The sequence below is a fragment of the Macrotis lagotis genome, chromosome 5 (assembly GCF_037893015.1).
Source record: "Macrotis lagotis isolate mMagLag1 chromosome 5, bilby.v1.9.chrom.fasta, whole genome shotgun sequence".
NCBI lineage: Eukaryota > Metazoa > Chordata > Mammalia > Peramelemorphia > Peramelidae > Macrotis > Macrotis lagotis.
The window spans coordinates 109,426,988-109,445,396 of NC_133662.1; the positions used below are offsets into that span (position 1 = coordinate 109,426,988).

General features: G+C 37.1%; 1 protein-coding gene across 4 annotated transcripts in view; it reads left to right on the forward strand.

The window, feature by feature from the left end:
- The window catches only part of AFG1L (AFG1 like ATPase), a 221,398-nt gene that overhangs the window by 199,997 nt on the left and 2,992 nt on the right, over positions 1 to 18,409 (forward strand). For all 4 annotated transcript variants that reach the window (XM_074187295.1, XM_074187294.1, XM_074187292.1 and 1 more), the window contains 2 exons: positions 13,261 to 13,401; positions 16,984 to 17,097. In XM_074187295.1, the coding sequence (XP_074043396.1) occupies positions 13,261 to 13,401; positions 16,984 to 17,097 (255 nt within the window). The remainder of the gene's footprint in view (positions 1 to 13,260; positions 13,402 to 16,983; positions 17,098 to 18,409) is intronic.

The window sequence follows — 18,409 nt, forward strand, 5'->3', positions numbered from 1 at the left end:
GGAAATCAAGTAAATGCCCTTCAATTGGGGAATGGCTTAGCAAACTGTGGTATATGTATGTTATGGAACACTATTGTTCTATTAGAAACCAGGAGCAATGGGAATTCAGGGCGTGGAGGGATTTGCATGAACTTATGCTGAGTGAGAAGAGCAGAACCAGAAAAACACTATACCCCGAAACAGCAACATGGGGGTGATGATCAACCTTGAAGGACTCGCTCATTCCATCAGTGCAACAATTGGGAGCAATTTGGGGCTGGCTGCCATGGAGAATACCATCTGTATCCAGAGAAAGAACTGCAGAGTTTGAACAAAGACCAAGGACTATTACCTTAAATTTAGAGGAAAAAAAAACCCTGACATCTTATTGTCTGATCTTGCTATCTCTTATACTTCATGTTTCTTCCTTAAGGATATCATTTCTCTCTCTCATCACACTCAATTTGGATCAGTGTTTACCATGGAAACAATGTAAAGACTGACAAACTGCCTTCTGTGGGGGTGGGGGTGGGGGAGGGAAGTAAGATTAGGGGAATAATTGTAAAACTCAAATAAAATCTTTAATAAAAGAAAAGTGCTAAAATTGTGTCAAAAAGAAACCACACATTCATGAGATTGTAAAGATATACTTAGACAACAATTTGGATTAATTCACATATATACACTTTTAAGATTTCCCAGAATAAGTTCATATGAAGAAACTCAGGATATTAATGTGCTGGCAAGCTCAATATCAATCATTATAATGTAGTAGCCCAAAACATTAATTTTATCTTGAACTGAATTAAATACAATTGTGATTTCCAGAGTTAAGGAGATTAGAGTCTCATTTTACCCTGCCTTCTTTCTATCTGGAGTATCTGTGTTTGATTTTGTCTGCCTCAATATAGGAAAGTCAATGACAAGCTGGAGCATATCCAGAGGAGAGTGACCAGGATGGTTAGGGGACTCCAAACTATCCCAGAATTGGTTGAAGGAACTGGGAATTTTGAGAAGAGAAGATTCAACTGTTCACATATTTTAAAGTCTTTTCTACAGAAGAGGGATTCACTTGGTTCCACTTGGCCCCATGGGTAGAACTATGGTAGGAAGATTTTAACTGATTATAAGGAAAAACTACTTAATGATGAAAGATAAAGATAAGCACAAGTAGAACCAACTGTCTCATGACATTGTGCATTTCCCATCACTGGAATTTTTCAAGCAAAGACTGGATTCCAGTGCAGGATGGACCAGATCTTCAAGACCCTTTACAACTCTATGATCCATTGATAAAGCTTAGGATGTAAGAGGGAAGATTGTGGCCAGCCAATATTTGCATGGCCAGCCAATAGTGTGGCCAGACAAGTCCACAAAGAGTTCTAGAATGGGGATAGACAAACCAAATAAGGGGGAGTGGAGGTGTAACTAAAAGGAGTAGGCCCTGAGTTAGTGTTAAAACAAGAAAAACCTTGTCATGCAGAGAACTTTCATCTTTTCATTCACAGCTATATCCCTCCCCTTACATGAGCTGCCCCTGGAAATACTCCCTTTTTAAAAATTTAAAAGACAGGTATGCTGTTGTGAAGAAGGAAAAAGTGAGGAAGAAATCCTGTTTGTTCTTCCCCCTACAGAGGTCTTAGAAGATAGTGAAACAGGGGCAGCTAGGTAGCACAGTAGATAGATCACCAGCCCTGGAGTCAGGAGGACCCGAGTTCAAATGTAACCTCAGACACTTATTAATTACCAACTGTGTGATTTTGGGCAAGTCATTTAACACCATTGCCTTGCAAAACCAAGAAGGAGAAGGAGAAAGAGAAGGAAATGGAGGAAGAGAAGGAGAAAAAAGAAAGATGATGATGATGAAGATGAAGATGATTGTGAAACAAATGAAGCTATGAGAAAACCAGAAGAGGGGGCAAACTTACTAGATCTCAGGCTTTGTTGGCACAAAAGTAAATTGGAGTGTTAAAGGTAAATATGCCCCCCCGTTTTCCCAACCCAGACCTCTTCCTAGGGAAGTGAAAGTATCTTCATTTTCCATACTAGAGGGCTGTAGGGTGAGATCTGAGAAGCATCCAGAGGCCTGCCTGTCTCTTCTCCAGGTCCATAGTCTTGTTGATTAAGAAGTAAGGTATTACATCCAGAGAGTCTTTGTCAAGAGGTAAATATTGTTCTTCAGGGAGGCAGTACATTAATTAGCCCATTATCATATTGGGTGATAATTATTTTTAATATTTGAAAAACATTGTACTAGACACTGAAGATGATGATGAATGAGATGATAAAAATAATAATAGTCATAATAAAATTGCTAGCATTTATGTGGTGCCTACTGTGTACCAGATACCGAACTCAGGATTTTACAGAGATTATCACATTTGATCCTTACACCATTCCTGCTTTTATTATCCCCATTTTATACTTGAGGAAGCTTATACAACTAACATCATCTGAAGCTGGATTTGAACTTAGGTATTGCTGACTCAAGTCCCAGCACTCTATCCACTTTGCCACCTTGCTGATCTAGACAAATGGTCATGGATTGTTTATAAGAAAGCAGTTGGGTCCAGTGCTGGTGACTTTGGAAAGATTTAGAGTTGTAAAGGAACTTAGATGTCATCAAGGCAGCCCTCTCATATTATAGGTGAGGAAATAGACCTCAACAGTTTGTGTAGGTAATATCCAAAACCCTGAAACCAAGTTCATTGCCTCATCCTCTCTCTCTCTCTCTCTCTCTCTCTCTCTCTCTCTCTCTCTCTCTCTCTCTCTCTCTCTCTCTCCATATATATAATATATATATCATATATGATATATATATATGTATATATATATCCCCTGCTCCCCACAGTTAATATAATGGAATTATAATGATTTCTTCTACATGTTAGCAATTCCAGATTATTGAAATTCTTTATCCTTACTCATCATACAATGAGGAATCTATAATGTATTGCTAACTGCCTGGCTCTTCAAATACCCAAATTTTGGTGCTTTATGCATGAAATGTTTTTTTATTCATTAACCTAGAACCCACAAATCCTTTTTAATTAATAGAGTCTTTTCATTTTGTTTCTAAAGGACAGGTTTATCTTAACTTCCACAAAGCATTTTTTTTGTCTGCTAAAAGCTACTTTTTTTTAAGATAGAAGGTATTGTCAGTTGCTGTGTAAACAAAGCAAGATACTGTGTACTCTTGTTAAATGAAGAGCTATCAGTGTATCACTCCAAGAAACCTATAATGGAAACCGAAAAAGGGTAACCCTTAGAATAGGATCATCTACAGTAAGCTGGAAATAATAAGCATCCTACTTGAGCTGAGATGATGGTGGCCCAATATGCATTAACCAGATGGAAGAACAAAAACGAGTGAAGTTGACAGCTCTGTCCCCAAAGCTGAAGTAGATTAACCAGCTTGTTGCAAGGCCAGAGGTAGTCTCCCATTCTTGCTAATGCATTTTAGATTAGTATGGCATTGAGAAAATCCTGACTCCTGGCATTCTGGACATAATGACAGCAATTTACAGCTGCCCCACTTCACACTGTACTTTCAGGTCCATTCAGGAGCAAAAAGGCCAAAAAAAAAAGCTTTTTTTTTTTAAATCAATTTTTCTCTGTTTTTATTTTTTTTTAGAAATAAACTCTACTACATTCAGACCTGCTATATACTATTGGTAATTAAGAATAACAAATGCTCTTTGCAGACTCATTAGAGTTTTAAAGTTCTTTAAGTTTTAATCATTAGATTTCTGTAGAAACAAAAAAGGTTTGAAACAATAGCAGAGAATGCACAAACCATCAAATAAGTGAATTGTAATTGTTCCTGTTTAGAAAATTATTCAGATAACCAGCTACATCAAAGACTATTAAACTTTTTAATTGCTCAGGTAGGAGGATAAGGACTGTCATCATTATCATAAGAAAAATCTGCATCAGATAATACTATTTGAATTTTGAGCTAGAATAACACACTCAAGGATACCCCTAACTGAAGTGCCATTTAGTACTCAGAAAATCATCAAATACCTTAATTATTCATAGGACAGAATTGTGAATTCACAGTATTAATTATAGCTTCAGAAAGTGCCTTGTACTTTGGTGTGATTATATAATAAGATCAACTAGTGCATAATAAAAGTATGCAGGCCTTTGATTTTATAATGGTAAAGTACAGACAAGTAGAAGGCTGTGTTTTGCCTAGTCCTTCATAACCTTTAGTATAGTGAGTACTAAGCATTCAGTGGCTATTCTGTGGATATTAATTGATTTTTGAAGAGGGTTTGATGGTTCTGTATCTTGAAACAAGTTGGGGTAATAGGTTAATATTCTGTATAGGTTGAGTCTATTCATAAGTTCAATAAACTCTGCCTCTTTAAGCTCTTGACAGCTGGTCACATATATTGGACCTTGGAACCCCCTTATTCAGCATTACTTAGATGCATATATGATACAGAGAAATGAATGAATGTATAAACCATTATAAAAACACTTATTCCATGCAAAGCACTGTGCTAAACTCCAGAGATTCAACTAGAAAAGGAAGACAGTCCCTCCTCTCAAAGAGCTCCTGTTCAAGTGGGGGAGACACAATGCATAGGGTCAGTTTCAGCTGTAAATCATATGGAACAATCCTATGGTGCTTAGGGCCCAGCTGCAAAGCAGATTTTGATGCTTCTTTAATATCATTTCCACTGATAAAATCACATCAGTGTCTTATGTCAGATTTTTTGTCAGTGCCAAGAAATTTGATGGCAATGATTTTCCTTTCTGTATCCTCAGTAACAATAACCATAGGACCAGTCTACAGCTCCATATGTGTTGCTTCGTAAGATGATGTCTGAGGACAGTGGGCTGGAAGCAATGGTATTCCTAAAGCTTTTTGAGTTCAGGGTCCTGGGCTGTATCCATCAGGGTCTGAGGGGAGATGATGATCAAGATGATGGTGAGAGTTTGACTCACCTGGAACAATCTGTCCTGTCTCCCCTCAGGTTGCCTTGTATTCTTTGTGCTGACACACACACACACACACACACACAGAGTCCATTGAATGCATTTCTGAACTTTCATCCAAAATGACTAGGTCTTGTCTAATTTGTTTCCCCCTGTCCTGTTTTCCATTACTAGAAGTGTTTAATGATCATTTATTTATAAGTGGTATAATTGTTTGAAGAAGCAAGTTTACTTATTTGTCAGAAGACTATTAGTAGTGATGGCAAATAGGTTCTGGAGATTTTATCAAGATTCAGATAGATTCCCATTAGGTCTTTTTTTTCTTTTAGTATTTTTTTTTGGCAAGGCAATGGGGTTAAGTGGCTTGCCCAAGGCCACACAGCTAGGTAATTATTAAGTGTCTGAAGCTAAATTTGAACCCAGGTACTCCTGACTCCAAGGCCAGTGCTCTATCCACTGCGCCACCTAGCTGCCCCCCCCCCAATTAGGTCTTGAAGAAGCTAGGCCTCTGTAGTGGGGAATAGCTCCCTTTCCTTTTTAAAGTCAAAATCAAGGATACATTTTTTTCTTGGAATATTATTCTACTTTGGACAGGTTGTCCTGTTCCATTCTGATCTAAATTGGGCTGTAGAGAACTATTCTTAGCATTGTGTAGGAAAATGATCCAGAAAGTCACAAATAGAAAGCAGCTTGGATATTATCAGGCTAGGTGTTAGAATGATTCTCATAGAGTTTGAACTGTAGGAACCCTCAAATTGTCACTTCAGCTTTCTGTCTTCATTTTTTGTGCTACAGAACCCTTCTTAAATTTCCTCTTGATCATCTTTCTAATCAGTTAATATTACATATCTACCAGTTGAGGTACTGTGTGGACACAACAGGTTTAGAAAGTCATAGCAGCATAATCTAGAGCCCTGGTGTAACACCTGCCATAGGAAATCAGTGTCAGTGTATTATCAGGAACAACTTTCACTGTTCCTGACCATGTCTGTCAAAACTAAAGCCCTTAAGTAGCAGAATAGCACAACTATCCAAATCCTCGGAGCTGGAAGAGAATCAGTTCTACCACAGTTCTAGTCAGTCCTCTATAGCATCCCTGAGAAGCTGAATGATCTCCATTAAGTCCCACTGCCTTCTGAGGTTGCCCTTTCCATGTTGGGGCAGCTGTCATTGTCAAGAAGTTCTCCATTAAGAAAGCCTAGGTCTGCAGCTCTGCAGCTCCCACTGAACTCTGCCCTTCTCCCACTTGTCCCCATTGTTCCTCTTTCTACCCCCTTAAGCTATGGTGGGTCTGCACCCAAGGTCTGCACACATAAGATGGATGGCCATTTGTCAGGTGGATGAGGAGGGAATGGATGGCTTCTGAGATCCCTTCCTATTCTAAGAGTCTGGAATTTATATTAAATTTTATCACATTAGGTTTATCCAAGCTTGGGGGGAACCAAAATAGATTCAGCATTTCTTTTGCAACCTACTGAGTTCTTGTGCTACAGAGAGAGACACTATACCCTTCTCTACCCAGCCCCAAGGATACTACCCTTTCCCAGCCTCTCAGCTATGTTTCATCCACCTCCTTGGCTATGAGACCCTTTTTTGCCTTTTTTATTACATATCTGCTGATGATGAGTGAAAATAAACTCAAGAGTGCTGCATCCTCAGCTGTACTCTGTTCATCAGATACACATGTCTCTCTGTGTGTGTACCCATCTTCTATCCAATATCTAGGGGAAGAGGAATTACTTAACATTTTTAGCAGATGAAAAATGTTATTTCTAATACTTCACTTAAAAACTTTTAGTCTCTATCCAAAAAAAAAAAAAAAGATACTTGAGGGCCAGGAGCAAGTTATTTCTTGGACTCTTCTTTTCCTCAAAAGTTAAGTTAGCTTAATAGTTCTAATCCCTCTATTTGAGTATATGTTTAAAGAAAGTAATATTTCATTTCTTTATTTCCTAAATTAAGCTTTTCTTCCAGCAATATTCTCTATTTGTTCCAAAGTTTATTGTTTAAAAAAAAGAAGAAAAAATATCTTACGTTTATTTAATTGAGGTATTAGGAATATAGGGCAAAGTAACATCAGCTAATAAAATGGCAAATGCAGACTTTATTTAAAATATATAATTTGCTAAAATAGCTGAGCAAGCAAAAATCTGATTTTTCTGTTGCCTTAGCACTTCAGTTTGTTTCTACTAATTCTTTCCAGCATACAGATATATGGATAATTTTTTAAAAACTCAAAGGATATATACATGCATGGAAAATATGCATGATTATACTTAACAGCATACCTAAAATTAAGTTTTGTATTTTTATTTAGCTGGTAGTTTGTAGTAGATAGGAGGAAAAAGAATCCTGAGTATGCTACTGAAATTCTGGTGCTTTTATGGCATTGCCTTAACATTCTCAAAGCATAGAAATACTATCTTTTGCTTTTTTCTTTAGAAAACTAACACTACTGACACACTATTAGGAAGGCATTTGTTTCTACCGGTAGTGGTGATGGATTTGCAGCTACACTATTTGACCCCTTTGTGAAGGGTCAGAATTTGCAAAATGGCTTGCAGGGATTAAGCAATAGTCTATGTCCATGGAACAGAGTAATGCAAACGGATCTTATTGAGAATAGAATTGGGAACCTTTGCCACATTAAGACTATAATGGAACCAACTGAGTTAATTAGCCACAAACCTGGCAACAGTGTCTTCTTTAAACTGCAAATGGGCCACACACACAGTCAAAATTATCTCTTTACTGGTAGGTCTTTGTAAAACCTTCTCTAGGCTCATGTCTGTTAAGAATAGATATGGAGAATAGAGTAAAGGTCTTCACTGCTCAAATTGGGCTACTGTTTTGTGCATCAAAGATAGAGAAGTTCTGTATTCCACCTGTGAGTGCAAAATGTTGGCTTGTTTTCTAGGACTAGAAAAACCTCACAGTACTCTCCCCACCAATTCCATCCCCCAGCCCCTATCCCCAGAATTGCCAGAGTAGAACAGCCCATTATTGGTGGAGGGTCTCCATCTTGGATCTCAGTTTTTGTTCTGGTCTATTGAAGGAAGAAAGTAACAGAAGGATTTCAGATTAGATGGTTTGTCTTTCAAGTCTTTTGCTTTCTTTCTTTTCCTCTTCCCTCTGTACCTCAAGAATACAGGGCCCTGGGGTGGCTTAGGTGGCACAGTGGATAGAGCACCACCGGCCCTGGAGTCAAGAGTACCTGGGTTCAAATCCAGTCTCAGACACTTAATAATTACCTAGCTGTGTGGCCTTGGGCAAGCCACTTAACCCCATTTGCCTTGCAAAAAAAACCTAAAAAAAAAAAGAATACGGGGCCCTCTGGCCAAAGCCCTCTGCTGTTGCACCTACTCTAGACCCCCCTTCTCCCTGAGAGAAACTCCCCAGCTTCCAAAAATAACTTTCTTGTTTCCCTTCTGCTCTCCTTATCCATTGCTCCCTCAGATCTCACAGTAACATTTTTCTTACATCTCATATGTTGATTTTGTATTTTTTGGTTTTCAATGTGTGTATATGTAACTATACATAGATGCATGTGTATACCTATAAAAACAAATAGTAACAGTAGTACTGCAGAATAGACAAGAGTTCCTTACGGGCAGGCTGTACCTCCCAAGTATCAGTAACTGGTACTCTGAATGTAGTACTTGCTTAAAAATATTGAATTGACTTATGTAATCACAAACCATTCTAATTCTGACTGTACCTAAATAGAGCATCTCCATCCAGCCTTTATTTGAAGGGGAAGCATCCCATTCCTCATTTGGTTAGCTCCTGTTCCAGCACATTCTCCCAACTGATGTCATGCTGCTCTCTGGGGTCAAGAATAGTACAATATAACAGCCTTTCAGATACTTGACCATGGGTGTCAAGGCTCCCTAGGCCTTGTTCTCCCTGTCAAGGAACAGGATCCATCATCAAGTAAATGCCTATATATAACACAGAGAGCAATGTATATGTAATACAGAGGAAATTTCTGGAATTAAAACTTATGCATTCATAAAAATTAATATGAAATGAAAAATCAACCTTATTGCGTGTCTCTGATTACTGTACCTTGAGCAGCTGTTTACTTTGCCTACCCTTAGTTCCAGCTGTGATTCAAAATATAGCTTTAGTTTTTGTTGATTTCAGCTAGGTCCTAAGAAAGGAGTCTGATTGAATTAAATTCTACTACGATGTAAATGATTGATAACTTCTCTCTAATGCTCTCCAGAATATTTATAATTAAAGAGGTTCTTGTTTAGCTAGATGTCTTCAAATTTCAAATAATCTGGCATAAATACTGTGGGATCAGGGGAGAAGATTGGAAGGACTTCTCCAGTTGTTCTGAAATTAATCTGATTCCACTTATTCTTGTATGAGCCTCCAACACTTTTTCTCATATTCTGAGTTAAGACAACTGACCTTGACCTTGGTCAAGGACACACCTGGGATGAACCCCATTTCATCATGTGGTTTACCTCTTCATAACTGGAATGAGTTGGAAAGACCCGAAGCTGTCTGCTCTAAGGAAGGACATGTGCTTGTTCTTTGTGGTTTGTTATTCATTTAGTGGGATTACTGCCTTGAGAATTAAGGTCTTCTGCTCACAAATAAAAACATTGTCGAGCTATATGATGAATGTTGAATAATGTGTTCAGAGCTTATCTGAAACACAGTGTTCAGTTCTAAGAACCACATTTTAAGAATAATATTGACAAGCCCAAAGGATCATAGACTCAGATTTAGAGCTAGAAAGGACCTTTAAAGCCAATTTTCATGTTGCCCAGAGTTACATGGTAAGGGTCTGAGGAAGAATGAAATTTAGGTCAATCTGATTCCGGGTCCAATACTCCATATCATTGCCATTCTTTGTATAGCAAAAGTGACTTGTCCAAGATAGAAATAGAATTGAGATTTGAACTAGGTCCCTGGTTCCAGATCCAACACACTTTAAACTGTGGGGACTCTTGACTAACTCTATGCAAAGATAAGTGGGCTGAAAGAACTAAATAAGAACATTGAAGATATGAGGTGGATAAATGATAAATAATGTCTTTAGGTAGTTGAAGAGCTTTCATGGAATAAGACTTGTTCAGCTTGGCCTCTAAGGATGGGTCTAAAAGCAATGAATAGAAATTCCAGAAGGGAAAATTTCAGTTAAATATCAGGTTCTCTATCCATCAGAGCAGGGGCAGCAAACATCCAAACCAATCATTTGGTCTGGCACTGATGTGGCAATTGCAAGCAGAACTCGAAATTCAATAAATCTGGGAACTCTTTAGGGGTAAACTAATTAAAAGTTTGATGAATTTAGCAGGTTGATTTTTAAGTTGATAATTTTTGACTCTTAAATGAAAAAAGGTTCCCCACTTCTACATTAGAGGATTTTCTAGAGCAAATTCTTGTTCAAGAATGGGTTAAAGTAAATCATCTCTATGATCTTTTCTGACTATGATTTCCATATTTCCATTAGTACTTGAGCAGATATGTAGGAGATATATATATATATATATATATATATGTATATATATGACACATTCTGTAAGAGAGGGTTAAAAATTATTTCATGAACAAGCTCTTAGCTTTGGGTAGTACTTTTTAATTTTTATATCAATTTTATTGATATCTTTTCTTTTTAAACTCCCAACATTTTTCTGATTTACCAGTCCACCAACCCCTTCCAGAAGGCAATGCCTTATAACAGAATTTTAAAAGACACACACACACAAACAGTTCCATAAAACTAACCCAATATAAAGGGCAGCTAGGTGGTACAGCGGATAGTGTGCCAGATCTGGAGTCAGAAAGACTTTTAACTCCCTGCATCCAAATCAGTCCTCTGACACTAACTAGCTATATGACCCTGGGCAAGTCATGTAACCTTTGTTTGCCTCATTTTCCTCATTTGTAAAATGAACTGGAGGAGATGGCAAACCACTCCAGTATCTCTACCAAAAAAACCCAAATAGATTCACAGAGAGTCAGACACAACTTAAAAGTGACTGAACAACCAAAAATCTCAGTTTATTAGAACAGAAGGTGAAGGTTTCATACTCAATGGACCCCTACCTCTAATAAAAAATGTATGAAGAAAGAACTTTTATAATTCTATGTGATTTAAGCACTTTTTAACTCTTTAGATGAGAGGGAAACAACTGAGGCTTTGCCTCCAAGTAAAAATGTGGTATGGGAAAAGATGGAGCACTACTTCTTTCTCTACAGCACTGCCTAGAACCTCACTGCCCTAAAAAGGTTCTGCCTCTCTCCTGGGGTCTTTCCCTCTCACTAATTCACTCCCCAGCTGCCACTCCCAGGGATTAGGAATTCAGGAGTTTTCAAACATGCTCTTTAAACTGAAATTAAAGTCAGTGGGATGGTCTATATCCTTTCTTGGCACTGTACTGTCTCTCCTGTACTATCCTTAACTATGTTCTATCTCCCTCCTTCCCCAACACCCTTGCCAATTCAACTGAATTTGACTTTAGCTTTAGAATTTCTAGTTCTAGCCTCATTGTCCCTATATTAAGAGGTCACAAACTGCCTTGGTCATTGGATCATTTACCACAATTTATTTAGAAGAGAATTTAAATTATTTTCCTGTGGCTTTTATCCTGAAACATCATCTTTTCCTTTTCAAAAGTATACAGTAATGCTGAGTGAAATATTAGATAATAATCATTATATTGAAGTGGTAACTGATATTTAGTTGTCGGAAGAAATTAGAAGGAAAAAAGTTTAAATTTAGTCAAATTAAAGTAATAGCTGATGAAAATGATAAATGAAAAGTTATTAAGCAAGGTCTTTATGCTTCATGATTAGGGGAGAAGCAGACAGCCTACCTAACCCTGGTGAGTGATGGGGGGGTCATCATTAGAGATACTCTTACCATTCCCTACCCACTTTTCTTTCATTTTCCCTTTTATATTCCCTTAAGGCAATGTAATAATATATTGTAGATGTTTTTAATTTTTAATAGCATAGTGGCAGCTAGGTGGTGTAGTGGATAAAGCACCAGCCCTGGAGTCAGGAGTACCTGGGTTCAAATCTGGTCTCAGACACTTAATAATTACCTAGCTGTGTGGCCTTGGGCAAGCCACTTAACCCCATTTGCCTTGCAAAAACCTAAAAAATAATAATAATTTTTAATAGCATTTTATTTTTTCCCATACACATCAAGAAAAATTTTAGCCTTCATTTTTACAAGATTTTGAATTTCAATTTTTTCTCCTTCCTCTCACCTCTTCTGAAGACAGTAGGTAATTTGATATAGTTTATATATGTGCTAACATGTAAAGCATATTTCCATATTAGTCTCAGTTGTGGAAGAAGAAATAGATTAAAAGAAAAAATATGAGTAAGAATAATATAATTGAAAAACTGTGCTTCAATCTGCATTCAGAAACCATCAGTTCTTTATCTGGATTGGATATCATTTGCCTTTATGAGTCCTTTGTACTTACCTTGTATCATTGTGCTGCTAAAAAAAGCTTAGCCATTCACAGTTGATCATCACACAATGTTGTTGACACTGTGTACTTTGTTTTCCTGGTTCTGTTTATTTCAGTTTGCATCAGTTTGGACAAGTCTTTCCAGGTTTTTCTGAAATCTGCTTGTTCATTTCTCATTGCACAGTGGTATTCCATTACATTCATATATCACAGCTTGTTCAACCATTCCCCAATTGATGGGCATCCCCTCAATTTCCAATATTTTGCGACTGTGAAAAGGGCTTTTATAAATATTTTCATACTGATAGGCCCTTTTTCCCTTTTTTATGAGCTCTTTAGGATATATACAGACCTAGTAGTGGTATTACTGGATCAAAGAGTATATGCAGTTTGGCTGTCCTTTGGGTATAGTTCCAAATTGCTCTCCAGAATGTTGTAATGATTAGCTCACAATTCCACCAATAATGAATTAGTGTGGTGGATATGTTTTTAGTTAAAAAGATGATCATATCTTCAATTTAAAGTTAGTCATATGTATTCCACCATTGGAAATGCTTACCCAGTTAGTCTTGCTTAAAGTTGTAACAGATCCTAGCACTATAGGAGTTAGTGTTGTTTTCCAGTTCCTTGTTTGGCCCCAGACCAACCTGATTGAACTGCCCAGAATTGAAACAGACTTTGAAAATATAACTTTCTAGATCAATATTTACTTTACATAGAAAACTTTACATTTTAAGCAGTTATCATCTTAACTGTAGAGACACAAATGAAAAGGAGAAAAATAAGGTGCTTTTCAAATGACTTTCAATGATTTCCAAAGAAAGTACTCATTATGTTCATTTGATTTATTTTAATTTTTAAAAATGTTTAATTTCTTAAATTGCAGCCTCTTGGAGCCAGTGACTATTTGGAACTATCAAAGAATTTTGATACAGTTTTTTTACGAAACATACCTCAACTTACACTGGCAAAAAGGACCCAAACGCGAAGATTTATAACTCTTATTGACACCTTTTATGACTTTAAGGTGAGCAGAAAAGAAAATTTTCTCTCTCAACTTAGGATGTTATGGTTGTACATGTATAATTTATATCAGATTGCTTGCTATCTTGGGAGAAGAAAGGGAAAGGAGGGAAGGAGGGCTAAAAATTTGGAACTCAAAATCTTGTAAAAATGAATTATCTTTCATATATAATTAGAAAAAATAAAATGCTATTAAGTGAAGGAGAAAAAAAACTTAGAATGTCCTTAAGGCCCATGACAGACCTCTTCATGAGCCAGCTGTTCAGTGAGCTTGCCAACTAGCCAGTGTACCCTGTAGACATGATATATGGTCATCTCACCTGACAACTTCAATCATCCTTCCCATATAGAAACATAAGGGGGTATAACTCTGAATCATTGGTTCAGTTCAGCAAAAATTCAGTTCAACAAATGCATTCTTTTATCCACACATTTACAGATAAGCCTAAATATTCCTTAGCACACACGGAATCCTCAGGCTCTAGTAGAATACAATCCCATGAACACATTTTTAGGGTCTTAGTGAAGTACATTGTGGCATCCCATGTTGTAATACAACTTAATCAGGTTTCAAACAAACAGAAGGCTAAAAGATTGATTATAAGCTGGAATAATTTAACTAGTGCTCTATGCCTCTCTAAGGCTTCAGCACAGAAATTAAGCACAAATTGGAAGGATTTTAACCCATGTGTAGAGGCTAGCCATCAACAACCAAGAGAGGGAAGCTGTAGACCAATGGTGTCCAAGAGATGTACTTATCAAGAAGGAGGAAAGAGAAGGGATGTTGAAAGTCGAAAGGAAGAGGAAGCAAACCCTTAATTAAGGCAGATGCTCTTGAACTGGGGAATTGGTCTTTTGAATAGTTTAATAATGGTTATACAACATAATTGGTTTCCTCTATAGCCCTATAGACTTTATTTTATGCATTTAAAGCACTATTCTGAGAAGGGTTCCCAAAAGGGTCCGTAACCCAAGAAAGGTTAAGAATCCCTGCCCTAAGGAAAGACACAAGGGGCCAGAGATGTAACCAAAGGGAAGAACAGGGAGAGAGTGAGGAGAAGTAAAAGAGGCACTTATTTCCTTTGTAAGACCTCATGAAAAGGGAGACACCTTCCAATGTGCCTGGAGGCTTTCACATTATGGGTTAGGAGGGCCAAGGCACTGCCTGACAATGCCAACCAGTTACTGGAGGCTGGTTTTTCCTAATCATTTCCCAGCCTTTATCATTAGGAATGGGGTTATTTAAGTGAAGACAGAGCCCAGGACCTGTCTTTTCATTAGTCCACTTAGTTCCCAGGAAGCAGAATCATTACATTAAACTATCCCTATACTATTAGATTCAAGACTCAGGAGATAAGACTGGATCTCAAATTCAGGGAAGCTCCTTTACCAGAAGTGATCATAGGGTTCAATCTTTTGTGAATTGTTGCTATTTTTCTGGGGGTTTTTTCCCTAAAAAAGTTTAGAGTCCAGAAATTTTGCCTTAAATACTCATATTGGAAGTTAGGGTTAGAAAATGAAACAGATACTGTAGAGTAAAATAGGATATGGGCCTACTATCTATCAAAAGCTTGAAAGTATCAAGCTGAGGCTTTTCCTATTATACTCACAAGAAAAGATTTTAACCAGGAAAGAAATCCGAGAAAGTAGCTTCCCAAAAGCCTCTTTAATTGATTGATTGATTGATTGATTGATTGATTAATTAAGCTTTTGCAAGGCAATGGGGTTAAGTGGCTTGCCCAAGGGCCACACAGCTAGGTAATTATTAAGTGTCTGAGGCTGGATTTGAACTCAGGTCCTCCTGACTCCAGGGCTGGTGCTCTATCCACTGTACCACCTAGCCTCTTTAATTTAAATAATGACCCTCCAAAAAAATTCTATTAAGAGCACAAGCTCATCCCCTACTCTCCACTGTAGGACTTCTTCAACTCATACTTATGCTAAGGGCAACTGCTACTTTGTGTTTCTATAGTCTTGTACTCTGACTATAAATTAGAAGGTTGGAAGGTTCCACATTTGCCATGAGTCTTCAAGCGCAATTAGCTCTTAGTAAAGACATTTACTAAGGCAGTATAGTAGGAATACTTGCTAAAAAAGATTCCTTTTGTAAACCTAGGTCACACTTTCCCCTAAATATGCAGTGTCCATTGGGAAGAATAGGCTCACATTTCGGTTACAGTGATAAGCACATGTGTAAGATTCCTATTGTGACAAATACAGTTCTCAACTGCTGGTAGGAAAACACATCAGTCTTTTGTCCCTTTCTATCTTGACTATTCCCAATACTTTCTACTCCATTGTAGCCCGGGTGGAGGAAATAAGACTCAAGATAAGACTTAGGTTGGAAAAAAAAAAGAATGGATGCTTCAGTAGAGTTATGTATACTAGGAAGTTGACAGTAGGTACTTAGAGAGAAAATATTGTTAAGCTCTTATATTTTTCATGTTTTAAGTAAGTAGTACCTTAGTGAAGATTCCTCCTAGTAAAGATCCCTATGCAGACCATACTGCTCCCCTCACCTACTTCCTTCCCTCTTTTTAATTTAAAGGGGAAAAAAAGATTTATCTTGCAGTAAGATTGAAAATTCTTGTCTTGATTAAACAATGTACCATGCCAAGAGAGTGTAGAGTTATTCTAAAGAACAAGTGACAGATTATCTCCATTTATAAATTGAGGATTTAGCATAGCATAATCCCAGAGTGAAGTCATAGAAAGTGAGTCATTATTGTGGTCCCCATTCCAGGTGGATTGTGATCCTGCTCAGGTATATCAGACAAGATGAAAAAGCTTTGTGGATACCAGATATTCAGTGTCAGGATCACATACAAAAATACAAGTTTTTCTTTTCAGAAAGTTTTAACATTCTATTTTTTCCCCTCATTTGTCTCCCATGTTTTATAACTATTTATTGAATGAATAGGTATTTAAGTAATTGTTACCTCATTAAATCTGTATGGATGAAATGGAACTGGACCTGTGAATTCATTGTTAGAGGAAGCTCTAGATAAGGAATTTCCTTTATCATTGCAGGTTAGCACTTTCTCTGTACCCTTACAGAGTTGTTGTATGAATGTGAATTAAAAAATCAAAATCAGTATATTTAAAAACAACAAAAATATTGTATCATACTTGAACTAATAGATAAAAAAAAATTAATGGAAGAGAGAAAACTGTGCCCTATATAGGATTATGTATTCACACTCAAATAATTATGTAATCTGGAAATAGTGTAAATCTGAGTCCTTTTTAAAGGATACATTAGAAATATCTTGATGGAAATAAAGATGCATTATAGAACTGTGGTGTCTAGATGTTGACCTAAGCCAGTCACTTGTGCAGCACAGAAGTGGCCATCTGACTGTTGTCTTCAAGGAATTTGATGTCAGCAAAAAGTGCATATTCAAGTCCTTCTACAACTAACAAAAACTAATGGGAAAATTAGCCAGGTACATCAGAGAAGTAAATATTTAGATAACTAGGATGGCAGGTATGGATGATTTTGATTGCCCAGAAAATAGGAACTTTCCTCGTCTATATGAGATCAAAAAAAAAAATGGCCTAGCTTCCTCATTTTGCACTCTTGCAGGTACGCATCATTTGTTCTGCATCCGCACCGCTGTCAAGCCTATTTTTGTTTCAACATCATGACAGTCAGTTGGAGCAAAGCAGAACACTGATGGATGATTTGGGGCTGAGCCAGGTAGGCAACATTAACATAATCTCCTTTTATCATAAAACAGCTTAATTGGGTTTTGGTCTGATATCATGGCAACACTTTAGGAGAAGGAATGTAGTGCAGGTTTAACCCTTGTTTTGCTGCTTTTTTCAAATATCAATGACAGATGCTTTATAACAAGAAGTAGCTATTCTGAGTGTGTGGCTGTGTGTGTGTGTGTGTGTGTGTGTGTGTGTCTGTCTGTCTGTCTGTCTTTGTGTCTATGTGTATGTGTGTAGTTCTGTTTGTGTCTGTATGCATATATGTGCCTCTGTGTGTCTGTGTAGGTATGTCTGTGTGTGTATGTGTGTGTGTTGATATGGTGCCCATCACCACTGAAAGACACTTGGATAAACTAAACTTGCTCAAAGTGGGAACGATAATAGCCCAACTCCACAGAGTTGGTGTGAGTTTCAAGTGAAATATTATATGGAAAAACCTTTTCTAACTTTCAGGTACTCTAGAAGGACAAGTTGTTATTACTGTTATTAAGAATCAAGGGGCACAGGCCAGACCACCACAGTGTTAGCCCATTTATTCAGGGCCTTAGCTTAATAGGAACCCAGAGGATTTGTGTGTAATTGGGCTCAAGCCAAGTCAGAAAGATGTCATGGGATTTTTTCCTAGCAAAAGAGATGGAATGGTGTTTTTCAACTGTGTAACAGGGCCAACATTAATCACTGGTCAGTTTTATCAGAAGCTTTGTCTCCTAACCCCATATATTCATCTCTTAACAAGGGTATATTCAGGGCTTGGAAGAATCAGGTCAATTATGCTTGACAAAATGAAATCACATTTTCAATGGTCACTTGAATCCACTTATGGAAATATCTAACTGTATTATAGACCTATGTACTATGAACTGTTAAAGTTATTTTTGTAAAAGCCATACTGAGATATTAGTACTGATGGTTGTCTTTTTTTACATTTGCAAAAGAACATTTCAAGCAATATACATACATATATAATATATATTTATATATGTATATATGTCTACAGTTTGAATGTATTGTAAATCACCAGAATTTTGGTTTCTTATTGCATACCTAAATTCAAATGCGATAGGACCTCAGATCTCATCTTTTTTGATATAGAAAATTTTAGATAGGACTTTTGAGAAAGGAAAGATTAGATAGGAAATTTGAGATAAGAAAGAATGTGACCTCAGGGATAGGTTAGAAATGGTTTTTCATTAAGGTTTTGTTGAAAACCAATGACTTGTCTGTGTTAGATGGACTCCAACAAGTATTTTTATCCCTCCCCATTTGGAAAATCCCAAGTGTCCATTATTTCCAAA